Source organism: Colobus angolensis, unplaced genomic scaffold, assembly GCF_000951035.1.
Source record: "Colobus angolensis palliatus isolate OR3802 unplaced genomic scaffold, Cang.pa_1.0 Scaffold5, whole genome shotgun sequence".
Taxonomy (NCBI): domain Eukaryota; kingdom Metazoa; phylum Chordata; class Mammalia; order Primates; family Cercopithecidae; genus Colobus; species Colobus angolensis.
The window spans coordinates 20,708,589-20,725,307 of NW_012118487.1; the positions used below are offsets into that span (position 1 = coordinate 20,708,589).

At 33.8% G+C, this 16,719-nt stretch overlaps 1 protein-coding gene across 8 annotated transcripts in view; it reads left to right on the forward strand.

Moving 5' to 3' along the window:
• The window catches only part of SPOCK3 (sparc/osteonectin, cwcv and kazal-like domains proteoglycan (testican) 3), a 488,523-nt gene that overhangs the window by 181,139 nt on the left and 290,665 nt on the right, over nt 1–16,719 (forward strand). For 5 of the 8 annotated variants that reach the window (XM_011959650.1, XM_011959651.1, XM_011959652.1 and 2 more), the window contains one exon: nt 2,868–2,913. The exons of the other annotated variants lie outside the window; for them this stretch is intronic. In XM_011959650.1, the coding sequence (XP_011815040.1) occupies nt 2,868–2,913 (46 nt within the window). The remainder of the gene's footprint in view (nt 1–2,867; nt 2,914–16,719) is intronic. 8 annotated transcript variants of the gene reach the window in all.

The following is a 16,719-nucleotide window of genomic DNA, read 5'->3' on the forward strand; positions in this document are numbered from 1 at the left end:
TTTTAAATATACATCCCCCCTAATTCCTGCTCATCTATTCAGGTATTCAGTATTGCAAACACTATGTGTTGTGTGAAACATGCTGCTTTGACATTATGTGACTTCAGTGCTGACAATGTCAGTTCTACAGCTTTTCCACCTTCTTGGACTCTGTGATGTTTATATGAATGGAGTCACTATTACAGTAAAAACTTAGCCACGTCTTTTCGGGTGTTGCCACTGGTAGCTGTACCATGTCAGAATAATCTGAAATGACAGCAAAAACATTTTTCTTCTTGCATTTACTATAGCAATAAATGTAGGTATTTAAAATTTTGCTACATTTGACTTTTTTTTTTTTTTTTGGAGAGAGCATTGGATTTGAAAATAGGAGGAGGAGGAATTTATGGCTGCTTGTAAGAAATCAGAAAAAGAAAGGATTTGGTGAGCAGTAATGACAGCTTGTCCATGGTGTTACCCAAAGACACTGACAGACAGAAACTTGACCCTTATGAGTAGCTATTACGATTTAGCACCTCCTTTATTCCAGATATGGTGCTGGAATATGAGTAGCTATTAAGATTTAGCACCTCCTTTATTCCAGATATGGTGCTGGCATTTTACACAGTTGATAACTAATCCCAGTATCTCCCTCTCAAATAGATAGAGATTATTTTTCCAACTTTCATCAAAGGAATCTGAGGATAGTCTAGGCCGTCATCTTTTCTAAAGTGATGCAACCAATGAGTGGTAGAGCCAGACTTAAAATTCTGGTTTGCCTGTCTCCAAATCCATCACTCATGTGTGCATGTCTAGCTTTCTGTTCTGCTTCAGGAGAGATGTAAAACCATAGCAGCCCAATTCCTCCCCATGCTTGGAATGAATAATAGTCATCATCTTCAAATAGTAAGATACATTTTTAAAAATAAAAGATACTAAATGAGTATGTTATGTTGCTCAGATCAAGTTTTGAAACGGTTATTGGAGTAATTTAATTTGAAAGTCTAATTTTCCAAGAATTGTATCATGCTATAATTGTATTTAAAAATGTTTTAAAGACAATAAATAATCAATATTTATTTAATTATCTAGTAGCATTATCCTTTCTTTATCTAATTGTAGATTATCTAGTGGAAAATCTATGTGTATAGATTGCTATAATTTGCCTTCCTCTTAATATAACCCTATCTGGACATAAATGTATCAACTACAGTGACGTCATTTTTTTCTCTTTGTTTCATTTTTTAAAAAGTTTGAAGTTGGTGGAGTGCAATTTCAGAAAGTATTGATTAACTGTTAGTCACATTAAAAAAAACTTCTGAAACTTAATTTAAAATTTTCATAAATAAATTAAAAGATTGTATTTATTTCTATGATTGAAATCAGTACTACATTTTCTTCCTTATACAGTGGAGACACTGCAAAAGAGGCTAGAAAGAAGATTCAAAAAAGGAAGAAAAGTCATTATATAAAAAGGATAACTGCACTCGTATGTTTATCACAGCACTATTCAGAAGAGTAAATATATTAGATTCAATAGAACTGTCCATCAACATGTGATTGCATAAAGAAAATGGAATACCATTCAGCCATGAAAAGGGAATAAAATGTCTTTTGCCTCAACATGGGTGGAACTGAAGGCCATTATTTTAAGTGAAACAATTCAGAAAGAGAAAGTCAAACACCTCATGTTCACACTTATAAGTGAAATAATACACATGAGACACTTGGAAGGGTGGGAGGGTGTAAGGGGTGAGAGCTGAGAAATTTCTTAATGGGAACAATTTACACTATTCAGATGACGGTTACACTAAAAGTTGAGATTTCACCACTATGTGATATTCATATAACAAAACTGCATTTATACCCCTTAAATTTATACAAAGAGAAAGAATCTCTGCTTACCCCTTTTGAATTCTGTAGCTTCTATAGCTTTCCAATTAACTGACTTGAGTGGGTCTAACAGTTTAGAGCTTGGAAATGTTATAACTTCACCATGATGTGCTACTCTCTTCTGGCAGGTTACCATAGTGACAACAGTGTATTAATTTCAACAGTGCCATCTTTTTAATTTATAATAAAATATGATATTAATGAGGAACTTTTATAAGGCTTTTAAAGTGGTAAAAACAGTAAATAAATAGACATAGTCTATTTGGCCTTACTTTTCAAAATTCTTTCCAGTATGCTTTGCCCTACATTTGTGCTGTACTGTCGTATTTACTAAGTATATTGTAAATATATTGTATTGATTCTTTTCCATATTAAAGAATTAAACTTTAGGCAGGACTTAATTAGGTGTGCATGTTTTTCAACCTCTAGATGGCATTTTGATGAACTCCTTAGATATTCGATTAACAAGAGAATGATTTGCATAAAGCATATTTATACTCCATGGGCCATTGCAGAATCACTTGGTATTTTCCCTGCTATATTAATAGTTCCACTTACTGTTGTACTAGGGGACAATGAAGTTGTATAATTGGAAACTGGTAAGATACTTTATAGCTTATTAGCTTAGGGTAATTATCTGCATGTTATAATATGCGCTGAATTGTAATTGAAAATATTGCATTGTAATATTTAGGAGAAGTGGCAACCAAAAATAGTTAAATTGTTATATTAACCATTGACTTGCAATGAAAATGAACACATTTATTGGAAGACATTTCTGTAACTTGTAAACAGTGTGTTCCTTTTTGATAACTATTTTTTTCTCTTGTTTCTTTTTTATTTTTATTTATTTATTTTATAATTTGCTGCTTGCCATTGCAGGAAGTAGAGGTTTGTATACAGCTTCTGTGTTTCATATTTAATTTTAGATTTTATATGAATCCTTGCATTTTAATTACTCATATACACTCAATTCACATTATTTTCCCCCTTAGGATGATTATTTCCGCACTTGGAGTCCAGGAAAACCCTTCGATCAGGGTAAGAATCTGACTATTTTAAAATAAAAATCTTTACATTTTCATAATCATTGTACTTTTAGAAATGATATTCATTGTGTGGTTAGGCTTGAAAATACTAAATACAAGAGCTTACATGAATGGAAAAATTTATGCAATAATTACTTACATTTCAGCATAATATTTTTAGAAGTAAGCAATTAGTTATGATTATGTCAGGATGTCTTTTATTTTTAGATACATGTTTTAGATGACTGATTTGGGCTTCTGAACGTTACCAGGCTTATTTTTATCAGTAGATACAAGTCACTTCATCCAGTTTTCAAGTGCATTCACTGGGCGATAGATTTATTTGTGCAAACTTTTAAAACAAATGGCTTTTTTTTTGCCTCTTTTCCAATTAATAAAAGGTTTCCTTTAAGATGAGTAAATTCATAATTAGACTCAGCTGGGGTCTTAACAAGACCCAACAGGAAAAATGTTACACAAAATTGGGGCTTCCCCACCTCTTTTCAAAGAGCTTGCAATTCTGATTAACTTACCTTTAAATGGAAAACAGGAAATATGGATGAAAATGGAAATACTTCTACATGTGCAATGAGAATGGACATATCAAACCCCAAGCAATCATAGTCACATAAATAACTAAAGAGATTTGTTTACTAAAGTTCACATTTAAAAAGTATCTTACTTTTAAAGTTTCTTTTTGTAAATTTCTATAGTCTGTGCAAAGCAGAAAAAAAAAGTTTCTTCTTTACATAGAGCATATAGTAACCATGCAAAAGATAATACTCTGTGAAGCAGTCATACTTAAAAATAGAAGGCTTTGTAAGAGTGTTTAGGTAAGTGATTAGATGATGAAGGCATAATATGTTATTTAAAAGAGCTTAGAGTATTTTGCTATGTTACCAGATTTTTACTTAATATTTGGGGTGAATGCTACAACACCCATGCTGTATGAGTGAGAAACCACCTGTGTGGACCTAGACATAGACCATCATCAACATTGATATTAACATGGAGTCTGAAACAGTCATTCAAATTGGATATCTTCTTAAAATGACTTTTTTTCTTATATATTTCATTTGATTTCACTATCATCCAGTGTGTGTTTGTGAGATCAGCATTTTACAATTATAAAAGAATTATTTTTGAATTTGTTACTAATAACTCAAGCCAATACTCTAAAACACAGGCAATAAAAAAATAATGACATGCAGACAGAGATGTTATTTGCTGGCTTTCTTGGGAAATGAATTTTTATGATGGAATCATAAACCTTGTAAAATGGGTGTTAGCTATGGAATTTGTCATACTCGGTGCATCCAGTTATAATAAAGATGCTTTTATTTTCCTTTATGTGTGCATGACATTGTGTAGAACTGCAATTTATCTCTCTTAAAAAAAGAATGCTATTTTAGAGTCTTCCAAACAATTAATGATACAAGACTGATTTGCTTTACTATTCAGAGAGGTTTTTAACCCACTAACTTAAAAATATTATGTCAGGCAGGAAGAAGCTTATGACATGATAATAGCTAATATTAATGAAGAATGTCCTATTTTGAGTGACTACTCCAAGTTTTTGATATATATTATTTAATTTAGTTATTATAGCCCTGAAAAGTAGATGAGAAAGTTAAGATATTGAAAGAAGTTAAGCTCCTGCCCAGGTTATCTTCCCACAGTGTGGCAGAGTGGGGATTTAGATTCAGTCAGTCTGAACCCCCAAACCTATTTCCTAATTGCAACGCAATATTACCACTAACTTGAACAAATGTTAGAAATAAAGTTAAAACAATATTTTTGTGGACTATTATCGGGGGAACCAGCCCCCAATATTTCAACGTAAGTTGTTTTCTATTTTCCCTAAGTGTTGGCTGGTCTGAGAAATAAATGGAAAGAGTACCAAAGAGAGAAATTTTAAAGCTGGGTGTCCAGGGGAGACATCACATGTCAGCAGGCTCCACGATGCCCCTGAACCTCAAAACCAGCAAGTTTTTATTAGCGATTTTCAAAGGGGAGGGAGGGTACAAACAGGGTGTGGGTCACAGAGATCACATTTCAAAGGCAATAAAATATCACAAGGCAAATGGGCAGGGCAAGGTCACAAGGCCAGGGTGAAACTAGAATTGCTGATGAAGTTTCATGTCCCACTGTACATGCATTGTCATTGATAAACATCTTAACAGGAAACAAGGTTCAAGAGCAGAGAACAGGTCTGACTAGAATTTGCCAGGCTGGAATTCCCTAATCCTAGCAAGCCTGGGGGCACTGCAGGAGACTAGGGCGGGTTTCATCCCTATCTACAACTGCATAAGGCAGACACTCCCAGGGCAGCCTTTTTAGAGGCCTCCCCCGGGAATGCATTCTTTTCCCAGGCTGTTAATTATTAATATTCCTTACTAGGGAAAGAATTTGTCTTACCTGTTTTCAGCAATAAGAGAAATATGACTCTGTCCTGCCCGGCTCCCAGGCAGTCAGACCTAATGGTTATCTCCCTTGTTCCCTGAACATTGCTGTTATCCTGCTCTTTTTTCAAGGTGCCCAGATTTCATATTGTTCAAACACACATGCTTTATGAACAATTTGTGCAGTTAATGCAATCATCACAGGGTTCTTAGGCAACATACAGCCTCAGCTTAAGAAGATGACAGGATTAAGAGATTAAAGGCAGGCATAGGAAATCACAAGAGTGTTGACTGAGGAAGTGATAAATGTCCATGAAATGTTCACAATTTATGTTCAGAGATTACAGTAAGGACAGGTGCAAGAAATTATAAAAGTATTAATTTGGGGAACTAATAAATGTCCATGAAATCTCCACAGTTTATGTTCTTCTGTCATGGTTTTAGCAGTCCCTCTGTTCAGGGTCCCTGACTTCCCACAACAAACTGTCAGATCTCAAGTTTTGATTTCTTGAACATATATGGTTGATAAACATGTAATAAAGTTTTGTATCAAAAAATAAAAATAGAACAACAATTAGATTGAGATATGTGTATTTGTTTGTGGCTTTGAGTCAAATTAATCAACCTAGTTGTAGACCACACTGAGGAGTGAGCAAAATAATCCTATTTCCATCTAAATAGTGTGCATCATCTAGATAGAAAATACATGAGATATGTTCATTTCTTGTATGTTTCTCAGTTTTTGATAACAGACTCTTCCTTCAAGTATTATTTTCAAAAGCTTATTGGTGTGTTGAACATGAAACCATTTAAAATACTTTTTATGAGTATTTTTAGTTTTTAATTTACCTTGTTTTTCACTGAATTATGGATATCCATATTATATCAATATAAGTTGATTTTCCCCTATTTCATTTTTAAGATGTTTGCATGTTTCCTAAAAAAAGTGAAGATAGCCGGGCGCTGTGGTGGGCACCTGTAGTCCCAGCTACATGGGAGGCTGAGGCAGGAGAATGGCGTGAACCCAGGAAATGGAGCTTGCAGTGAGTGGAGATCGCGCCACTGCAGTCCAGCCTGGGTGACAGAGCAAGACTCTGTCTTAAAAAAAAAAAAAAAAGTGAAGAAAAAGTTACCTTGTCATTATATTTTTATACTGGTATTTATACTATTTTAACAATTCATAGGTCCATTTAAAGTTATCCTTTCTTCAATTTCTATAGAATGCACCATAAAGCATGCAGAAATTAAAGTACCACCAATGAAAATGTTAATTAATATTTTATAATATGAATGGTGTAACTTCTCAGCACAAAACTCCTTTCTACATATGCATACATATGCAGACAAATACATACATACATAAACATATCGATTACATATTTACACATGGACAGACACATTTACACTTGCAAATTTGATTCTAGGTAAAATCAACTGATTGTTCATATACGCCTGATCTACCCTTTGGTTTAACCGTGACATATTTTTCATCTCATTTAAGTTTCTTTTAATCAATCATTTTTCCAGTTTCTTTATTTTTTACCACTAAAACAGTAAGAGTTTTGGGGAAATAAAATACTTTCAAATAAGCTTAAGTAAAAACTACTTTGATGATGGTAAATCTGCTGCAAAATGAACTAAAGCATGCCAATACCAACAATAAATTGGTCTGGATATCTCCACACTGATTTTTCTGTGATATTATTTCTCTTCATTAGTGCAGTTAATCATGAGTTGACATGACAGAAATTACCTGAAAAATTGTTTTGATGAGGACATATATCTTGAATAAGGCATAAAATGTATATTCTTTGCTATATTTACTATGATAAATAAACTGAAGGGAAAATGCATGTGTGAACCTAGGTGGTAGCATGTTGAAGATTTTGAACAATTTAATCAATGCTTTACATAAATATGCTGTAGCTTCCAAAAATAAATATTCACATTTTTCCATTCATTATGTTAAATCTGCCTTGTTTGTGGTCATGGATTAATATTGGTGTGTAAGAGATACATCAGTAAAGTTCCTAGCAGTGAATCCTGACAGTTGCTCAGAGAATCTGCTTGAACTGAGGTACCTCATCTACAAGGATCATCTTTTATTTAAACGTTGTTTTCCCCAGCGTATGATAAATATCATAAATCTCTAGGTGTCCTGAGGTGAAAGACTTAGAAGGAAAATATGCTTTCTAGGTTTTCCTAACTTTACTATCCGAAGGAGCTTGGTGTGCCCCTACTTGGTCTCTACCATGGTAGTAAATTATTCTGAATAGATTAAAAATGAAGAAGATCAATATATAGAGATCCAGAGATATAAGAACAAACCTGTTTCATTTTTTGATGTGTTTCTCCTGCTCCTACACATTTTTGGGGATCTTGAATTAGGGTCAAGAAGAGTAGCTGTGACTCAGATCAGCACCCTTCTGTCTTTTCTCAGCAGTTTCATTGTGTGCTTTCTTCTTAAATCAGAGCTTCTCAGGAAAGGCAGCCTAACTCCTACTGGTTTGTTAGATTGCATTTAATTCTTATTTATTTATTTTTGAGATGGAGTCTCACTCTTTCACCCAGGCTGGAGTTCAGTGACCTGATTTCAGCTCACTGCAACCTCTGCCTCCTGGGTTCAAACAATTCTCCTGCCTCAGCCTCCTGAATAGCTGGGATTACAGGTGCCCTCCACTACGCCTGGCTAATTTTAGTATTTTTAGTAGAGACAGGGTTTCACCATGTTGGCCAGGCTGATCTCAAACTCCTGAACTCAGGTGATCTGCCCCTCGGCCTCCCAAAGTGCTGGGATTACTTGCGTGAGTCACAGCATGTGGCCAAGGTGGCAGATAATTCAATGAAAGTTCCTGAAGAGGAGGTATGTGAGGAAACCGTTCCTAAACTCAAGCAGCTCAGATAATCTAGCCATGAGAGACAGATACATGGCAGCTAAACATACAATTAGAGGAAGCATTCTCACAAGGATTAGAGGGTCGGGGCAAGGGGAGTTGTGAGAAAGAAATAACCAGCTCTTTGGAAAGGCAGTCATGTGTTTAGCCATATACTTATCCATTGTACTAATCTCTTCAGAATCATTTCTTAGAACTTTATCTGATTCCCATCATTTTTTCCATCCATTTGCAAAATGTCTTACATATAATAACAGTCACAGCCTGATATGTCCTTTTGCAATCAGTATTTGTCTACAAAGGACAAGCTGTTGAGATTTCATCTGGAGCTTTTATTCCCTTCAATCAACAGAGCTGTTCATAGTATTATGGGTGTAATTATTTCTGAAACTGAAAAAGACTAGTGTTTGAGGAAGTGCACCCCTAACTTAGCTTCCTCTTCTTAAAATGCATTATCATGCTTCTTAAAATGCATTATCATGCTTCTTAAGGAATAGGTTATGTAGATTAGACAATGTCGATATTGACTGTCTCCCAGATGCCTTTAATTTTTACTTGTTTACATGAGAATCATTGATTTTTTTATGTTTTTGGATGGCATTTATTGATAGTATTTGGAAACAATAGAAAGGTCTGAGCCATCCTTCACAATAGGGGCATGGTGGTATCATAATACTGCTTTGTTTAAGAGCTTGGGGACTTTTGTCATTTTTCTAGTGGAAAAATTGGTGTTCCCAGTATTGAAATTCAGTGGAGGCAACATACAAGGATGATTACATGATTACAGTATTTTCTGAAAGTGATTTCAGTCATTTAGAAATGTAAATTCTGAGCCTTTATTTGATTGAACCAGTATTTGATTAATTCACATGAATTAATTTAGGAGTTTTGAATATGTTTGGACAAGTTCCCTGTTTAGACATTCAACTTCTAATAGTCTTATCAATGTATATACCCTACATTGATTGTATCATCCGTATTGGCAACCTTATATCATAGAACTCCTTTGTATCCCTGAGGAAAACCTGCTAAGAAATTATATTCAACTTAGAAACCAATAGTAATGCTCATTTACTCTATGTCAGATTTAGCATCTAAAAACTACATGGGGCTTCTAAATGGAAAATTTATTTCATTATCCAATTCTTCTTTATACAATGATGGTGTTTAATTTGTTTTACACCATAACCCATAAAATGTGGCACCAAAAATCTTACATTGTTTTGTTCTATACCAAATGAATGTACATGTTCCATAAAATAATAAATACTATGTAAATGTCTGTGTTTTTAATTCTTAAGGTAAAATCAAGATTAGTATATAATACTTGATTTGCTTCATATCACATTAGCCTACATAGGTGTGCGAGAAGGCAAATTATATCTATTTTCCGTTTCCTTATGTGTTATTAAGCTGTAATCAAATATAGAGAGCAGAAAATTAATCAAATTAATTTAGAAGGTGTTCAGTAATTTAAGAAACAATGTTGTTCACAAGCCGATCCTGGCTTTGAGAAAGTGAAATGACAATTGCAGAATTTAACTGAAGACCCACAATCTAGGAATGGAACCACTGCTCTTTTGATAAGTGCCACCTCAGTGGCATCACTGGAAAGTTCAGATTGCCTGAGACACTGATAATCAATAATTAGGGGTCAGGTGAAAGTCAGGGTCAGCTTGTGAAAAGTTGTTAAACACACTAAGTGTGAAATGTCAACCCTCACTCTAAACTTTCCCTGTTCAGAGCATCAGATGAAGACTTCATTGGGTTTTATAGTGGTTTTCTGTCTTTTGCTAGTCCATTGAAGAAGGGAGTTTGAAAGTTGTTGTATACTGCTAAAGATTGTCTGCCCATGTCCTTCCTGAAATAGCATAATTGTTTATGGAAAGTATCTTTAATAAAGCTGGATACAGTTTATCTTGGAAAAAACAAAAGAAAGAAACAATATTATTATCTCAGGCCTTGTTAATCTAGCATAGCAAGAACTATTATAAAGACTGAAAAAACTCTGGACATACATAGAAAGTCATACTTTTACTAGGAAGCCTCTACTGGCTAGAGAAGTGATTCTCAGTCCTGGCTGTACAGGAGAATTACTTCACACTCATTTAAAAAGTGTAGTTGCCTAGGCTTGATCCCTGAATGTTTTGATTCAATTGATCTCTTGATCCCTGAATGTTTTGATTTAATTAATCTGGGCACTTGGTGTGTGTGCCTAGTCTTTTTTTTTTTTTTTTTTTTGTATTTTACTTTTTAAAAAATTGCAGCAAAATATATGTAAGATAAAATTTACCATTTTAACCACTTTAAAGAATATAGTTTGGGGGCATTAGGTACATTCATATCCTTTTGCAATCATCATTATTATACATCTCCAGGACCCTTTTCATCTTCCCATTAATGACTATCTTCAGTTTATTGGGTATGAACTGAAACTATACATGCATTAGACAATAACCGTCCTTTCTCCCTCCCCCTCAGCACTTGACAACCCCAATTGTGCTTTCTGTTTCTTTGAATTTGACTTTTCCAGACATCTCCTATAATTGGAATCATACAATCTTTGTCCTTTTGTGATTCACTTATTTCACTTAGTGTAATGTCTTCAAGGCTCAGCCATGTTGTGGCATGTGTCAGAATTTCCCACTTTTTAAGACCGAGCAATGTTTCATTGTATGTATATCCCACAGTTTGTTTCTCTATTTATCTATCCATAGACACTTATGTTACATCCACCTTTTGGCTATTGTGAATAACGCTTCTACGAATGTGTGTGTCTAAATATGTTTGGGTCTCTGCTTTCAGTCCTCTTGGTTATATACCTGGAAATGGAATTGCCGGATCATATCGTAATTGTATTTATTTGGGAAACAACCATATTGTTCTCAATAGCAACTGCATGATTTTATATTCCCAGTGGCAATCCATAGTGTTCCGATTTTTCCTTATCCTTGTCAACATTATTATTTTTTAAAATTAAAATCTATCCTAATGGCTGTGAATGTGATTGTGTTTTAAACTCCAAAATTTGTTATTTTATGCAGGTATAGTAGGGAATCATAGGGTACTAGCAATAGCTTGTCAAAATAATTCATTTCTGTCATTTCCTTTAGTAGTACTGAGAATTTTGTGTCAAAAGAGTTCTTCTTATGAAAACAGCCCAAAGTGTCAGAGAATTTTAACTGACCTATTCACCAGTCCAGATCTGGTGTCAGAAGCAGGTACCAAAGGGCTTTGAGAATAAATTGTGGCAAGCAAGGAAACCCCCAAAGAAAAATCATTGCCTCCGTTGAACAAACACCACCTATATGTCAAGTATTTTATAGAAGACACTTACTTAAACCACCTCAAAAAGTAGATATAAAGCTAGTATGTGGTGTAGCGGAGGTTTGGAATTTTGTATTTGTGGTTTTGAAGGACATTTGCTCTTTTGTTATGAAATACTGATTTATATTCAGCTTGTCTGGTTTATTTCTCAACTCAGACTATGCCCCTCTCATGAGAAGACATGGTGGGAATGGCACAGCTGAGCACAGGAAACTAAAGGGTCAATCATTTGGCATATGTTGTTGAATCATATTCAGAATTATTCCACAAGAGAGGATATGAGGTGTTTGTAACTTGTATTCTAATTTTTAGAATCTAGAAATACAGTATTTTAAACTGACTGCCTCTAATATCTGATCTTTATAAATGTTCTTTGGATAAATTGAGCATTCATCTGATAATACATCACTTAATATCTAGATTTTAGAGCATGATTTTCCTGATTCTAATGTATTTTATATCAAATATTATTAAAAAAATCATTTCTCAGGTCAAAATACATCTATTTGCACTGCTTCTCAAACTGACTCATGTTCTATATAAAACAGAGGTGATATAATCTGGGTTTGTATTTCAAAATCCTCATTGAGACAGCAGCGAGTCTAGTGTGTTTGTTTGCTTTCACATAAACCCTCTAAAAGTTCCACGTGATCAACCTGCACTTCACTTCCAGCCTTTAGACAGTATACTTTGTGTTGTGAAGAAGCTAATATCCTAAAGAATTTGAAATTTGCTAATATTGTACCCACTTTACTTACAAATATTTTCATTAGTAGGAAGGGAAATAACTCAAAGACAATAAAAATCTCAAAGATGTTTGGACTTAGGAGGCAGAGGTTGCAGTGAGCCGGAATCATGCCATTGCACTCCAGACTGGGTGACAAGAGCAAAACTCTGTCTCAAAAAAAAGAAAAAAAAGAAAGAAAGAAAGAAAAGAAAAAGAAAATTAACTTTGCTTGAAATACTTTGGAATATGCTGTGTTTCTATCTTTGCATATCTGATGATCTCCATAGGTTTAGGATTTAACTTTCATATGTAAAAAAGCTAAGTGATTTTTCAGTTAACATTTCTTATTGGAGAACTAGATAAATTATATTTTTATGGTTCAATCACCAGTAATTCTTAAAAGTGAACAAGCACTTTTACATAAATACCTGTCTCCAACGTATGTATCTATCATTATTTATCCATGATGTCAAGATGATTATTGTGTAATTAATTGTGCCAAAGTTACAAGGATAAATAAAAATGAATGACAGATAAATAAAAATACAATGACTACTCAATTCTTCAATCCCAGTTGTACTGGGATTGTATCTAACTGGAGCCTTCCACTTAATCAGAAATGACTTAATATGGCCTTATATTTAGAAGCTCATAAAATTATCTTCACTAAAACAAATTTCTCTCTATTGCATATTTTCCACCATGGAAATATTCTTTCATAATTTATGTGTTAGCTGAAAATATGTTTTTCTAAGGCATTTGTTATGGAAGGAAATACTATTTCTTAGATGTTGAAGTTTCCAGGTATGTTCAGTTTTATACGGTTGTCAGAATCTTCTAGTTTTCCTATCATCTGGATAAAAAAATACTATGTAATAATATAAATGAGAAATGTCTGGTTTCTTCTGACACTTATTTTAAAACAATATGAAATCATGTGTATAATACTTTCACTTTTGAAATATATCACACACTGCTTTTTTTTTCTTTTGTATTTCTGTAAATCACCTAACAATCTAGTATGTAAACTCTAGACTAATGCTTGTTTCCATAGTCTTAGGTGTCTAAAAAGATAAAAAATTGAACATATTTACTTCTACTAGTGAATACTAGATCTTTTTAGACAGTATAATTAATATATAATTATTTCAGGAAATTGTCTCTTACTTGCTTTAATTAAGATAATGTCTAGTATTTTTATACTCTTCCTATATAACTTTCTAGGGGAAACCATATATATGGAGCTCGGGAATAGTTCTACTTAACATATTTTCTTTTCTTTTTTTTTTTTCTTTTCGAGACAAAGTCTCGCTCGGGAGCACAGTGACACGATCTTGGCTCACTGCAATCTCCGCCTCCCTTGTTCAAGGGATTGATTCTCCTGGCTCAGCCTCCCAAGTAGCTGGGATTACAGGTGGACATTACCACACCTGACTAAATTCTGTATTATGTAGAGATGGACTTTTGCCATGTTGGCCAGGCTAGTTTCAGACTCCTGACCTCAAATTTTCTGCTGGTCTGGGTCTCCCAAAGTGCTAGGATTATAGGCGTGAGCCACAGCACTAGGGTTACTTAACATATTTCAATCACCACTTAGCCTTCTCATTTAGTTTCAATTGTTATAGAATAGATAGTAAAGATAGTGGAATCCCCACTGAAAACAAATATTAAAATGCCTATAGAAAAATCATTGTCTAATTGCCAAAGTTAGAATCTAAATTGTTATAGTGTCTTAAGTTTAGGTCAATAGTGTTAAGTGAGTTGGCAAACTCCATAAACCAACCAATCCAATAATTCTAATGTAACCCATAAATTCATATTGTGAATTTTTCTTGGTGGCTTATTTTGGGAAATTTATACAATGATTTAAAAGTCATAATTTGGCCTTTGCAAAAAGATAGAAAAGTTTATGACTAGTTATCAATCAATATGAACTTATATGTCTTGCCTCATCAAGTTGTTAGAATACATCTTCAGTCAAAAGTGAAACAGTACTTTCCTAATTTTTAAACCTTTAACTTTCTACTTAGTATAACTCCTCTCTACTCAAATTATTTTTATAGTTACCCTATTTTTAAAATATTCATTAGATATTACAAGCAGTTACATTTATGACAAGATGTCATCTATCAAACTCAAGCTCTGCTTTCCCTGTGAAGATGTCTCTTATGACTGTAAATGCATTCTCTTTTAAGTTCACTATACTTATCTTCAAGAATGCCTGCCTTAGAATTCAGCTGGTCTTTGTTTTGTGAGAGTTAATGTGCCTTCTTGATTGAGATCATAAGCTCATCAAAGCCCTAGCACATAGTTATATCCATATGTCCCCTACAAAGTCCTGCATCGTTGCAGATAAATATCATATACTCTTCACTAGAGTCAAATTTAGATATTTCTCTTTCTCTGTTTTGTTTCTGTTTCTGAGTCTTTGCTTCTAACTCCCCCACAACTTCTTTGTTACTTCAAGTCTAGTTTTAATAATCAGACTTCCTCTTAACATTATTTTGTATTTCATGCTCATTATGTACAATTATCTTACAATAAATCAAATTTAAAAATCAATACATAAGAATCTTAGAAAGATGACAGGTGTGGTGGCTCATGCTTGTAATCCTAGCACTTTGGGAGGCCGAGGTAGGTGGGTTAAGGGGTAGGAGTTCAAGACCACCCCGGCCGACACAGTGAAACTTCATCTCTACTAAAAATACAAAAAATTAGCCAGGCATGGTGGTGGGTGCCTGTAGTCCCAGCTACTTGGGAGGCTGAGGCAGGAGAGTCGCTTGAACCCGGGTGGCAGAGGTTGCAGTGAGCTGAGATTGTACCACTGCACTCCAGTTTGGATGACACAGTGAGACTTTGTCAAAAAAAAAAAAAAAAGAATATCAGAAAGAAAAAAAAAGATAATAAAGGAACAGAATAAATATTTGAAACAATAATGACGTAATTTTTCAAAATTTTTGTCAGACAACAAGCACTGATCCAGGAAGCTCAGAGAACACGAAGAAGAATAAATGCAAAAGAAAACTACCCACATCTAGGCATATTTTCAAGCTGCAGAAAATAAAACAAAAACAAAAACAAAACAAAACAAAATTCAAGAGAAGCCGGGCAGGAAAAGGGGAAACACATTTCCTGTAGAGAATCAAACACAAGAATCACATCGATTTTGCCTCAGAAACCATGCAAGCAAAAAGAGTGAGTCAAAAAGTCAACATGCTGAAAGGGGAAAAAAACAAGTTAGAAGAATATACCTTGATGTTAACCCTGTTAAATTTTACTGCGAAAGTAAAAGAAATAAAGAGTTGTCCAGACAAAGAAAATCGAGGGAATTTTTTGCCATTAGACATACATGCCTTGCAGGAAATTTTAAAAGAAGTTCTTCAGAGACAAGGAAATGATATAATTCAGAAACTCAGATCTGCATAAAAAAGGAAGGCTACTGAGAAAAGAACAAAGAAGTGTAAAATCAATATTTATTTTTACTTTTAGTTTATTTAATAGATTGTAGTTTGTTCAAAATTATAGTAGCAACAGTGTATTCAAGTAGATACACTTATATATCTGTCCTTATTTATGCTTATGTATAGGTGAAATGAATGACAGCAAAGGTATGAAAAGAAGGAATTATAAATATTTTATTATTATAAGGTACTTGCGCTACCCATAAAGTGGTAGAGTATTATTTGAAAGTGGACATGGATTACTTATAAATACATGATGCAAACTCTAGGGAAACTACTTAAAATAGTAAATTTTAGTAGTGGAAACTACTTAAAGCAGAAGTATAATAAATATTCTATGAAATGAGAAAAATAGAATCCTAACAAATGCTCCATTAAAATCACAAAAGGCAAAAAAAGAAAGAAAATAGAAACAAAGCACAAAGCTAACAAATAGAGAACATTAACACATATGGTAAATATTATTCCAACTATATCAATAATTACTTCAAATAACAATAGCCTAAATGCACCAACTGAAAGACAGAAACTCTCATAGTGGGGCAAATACAAGACCCAACTATATGTTTAAAAGGAACCCACTTTAAATTTAAAGCTACATATAGATTAAAAGTGAATGGATAGAGAAAGATATACCATGCTCACACTAATAAAAAATAAGCAGAAGTAGCTGTATTCATTTCAGAAAACGTAGACATGAGAACAAAGAAAATTATCAGGGACAAAGAGGGACATTACATAACGATTCTCCAAAAAGGTGGTCTTTAACTTGCATATGCCTAACAAGAGAACAACAAAATATGTGAGGCAAAACCTGAGAGAACTGCAAGGAAAAATAGTTGAAATCACTATTATACTGGAGACAACATCCCTCTAAAACTGCACAGATGTAACAGGCAGAAAATCAGTAAGAACATAGTTGAACTCACAGCATCATCAATCAAATGGATAAAATTGACATCTATAGACTGCTTCATCCAGCAACAGCAGAGTAAACATCCTTTTCAA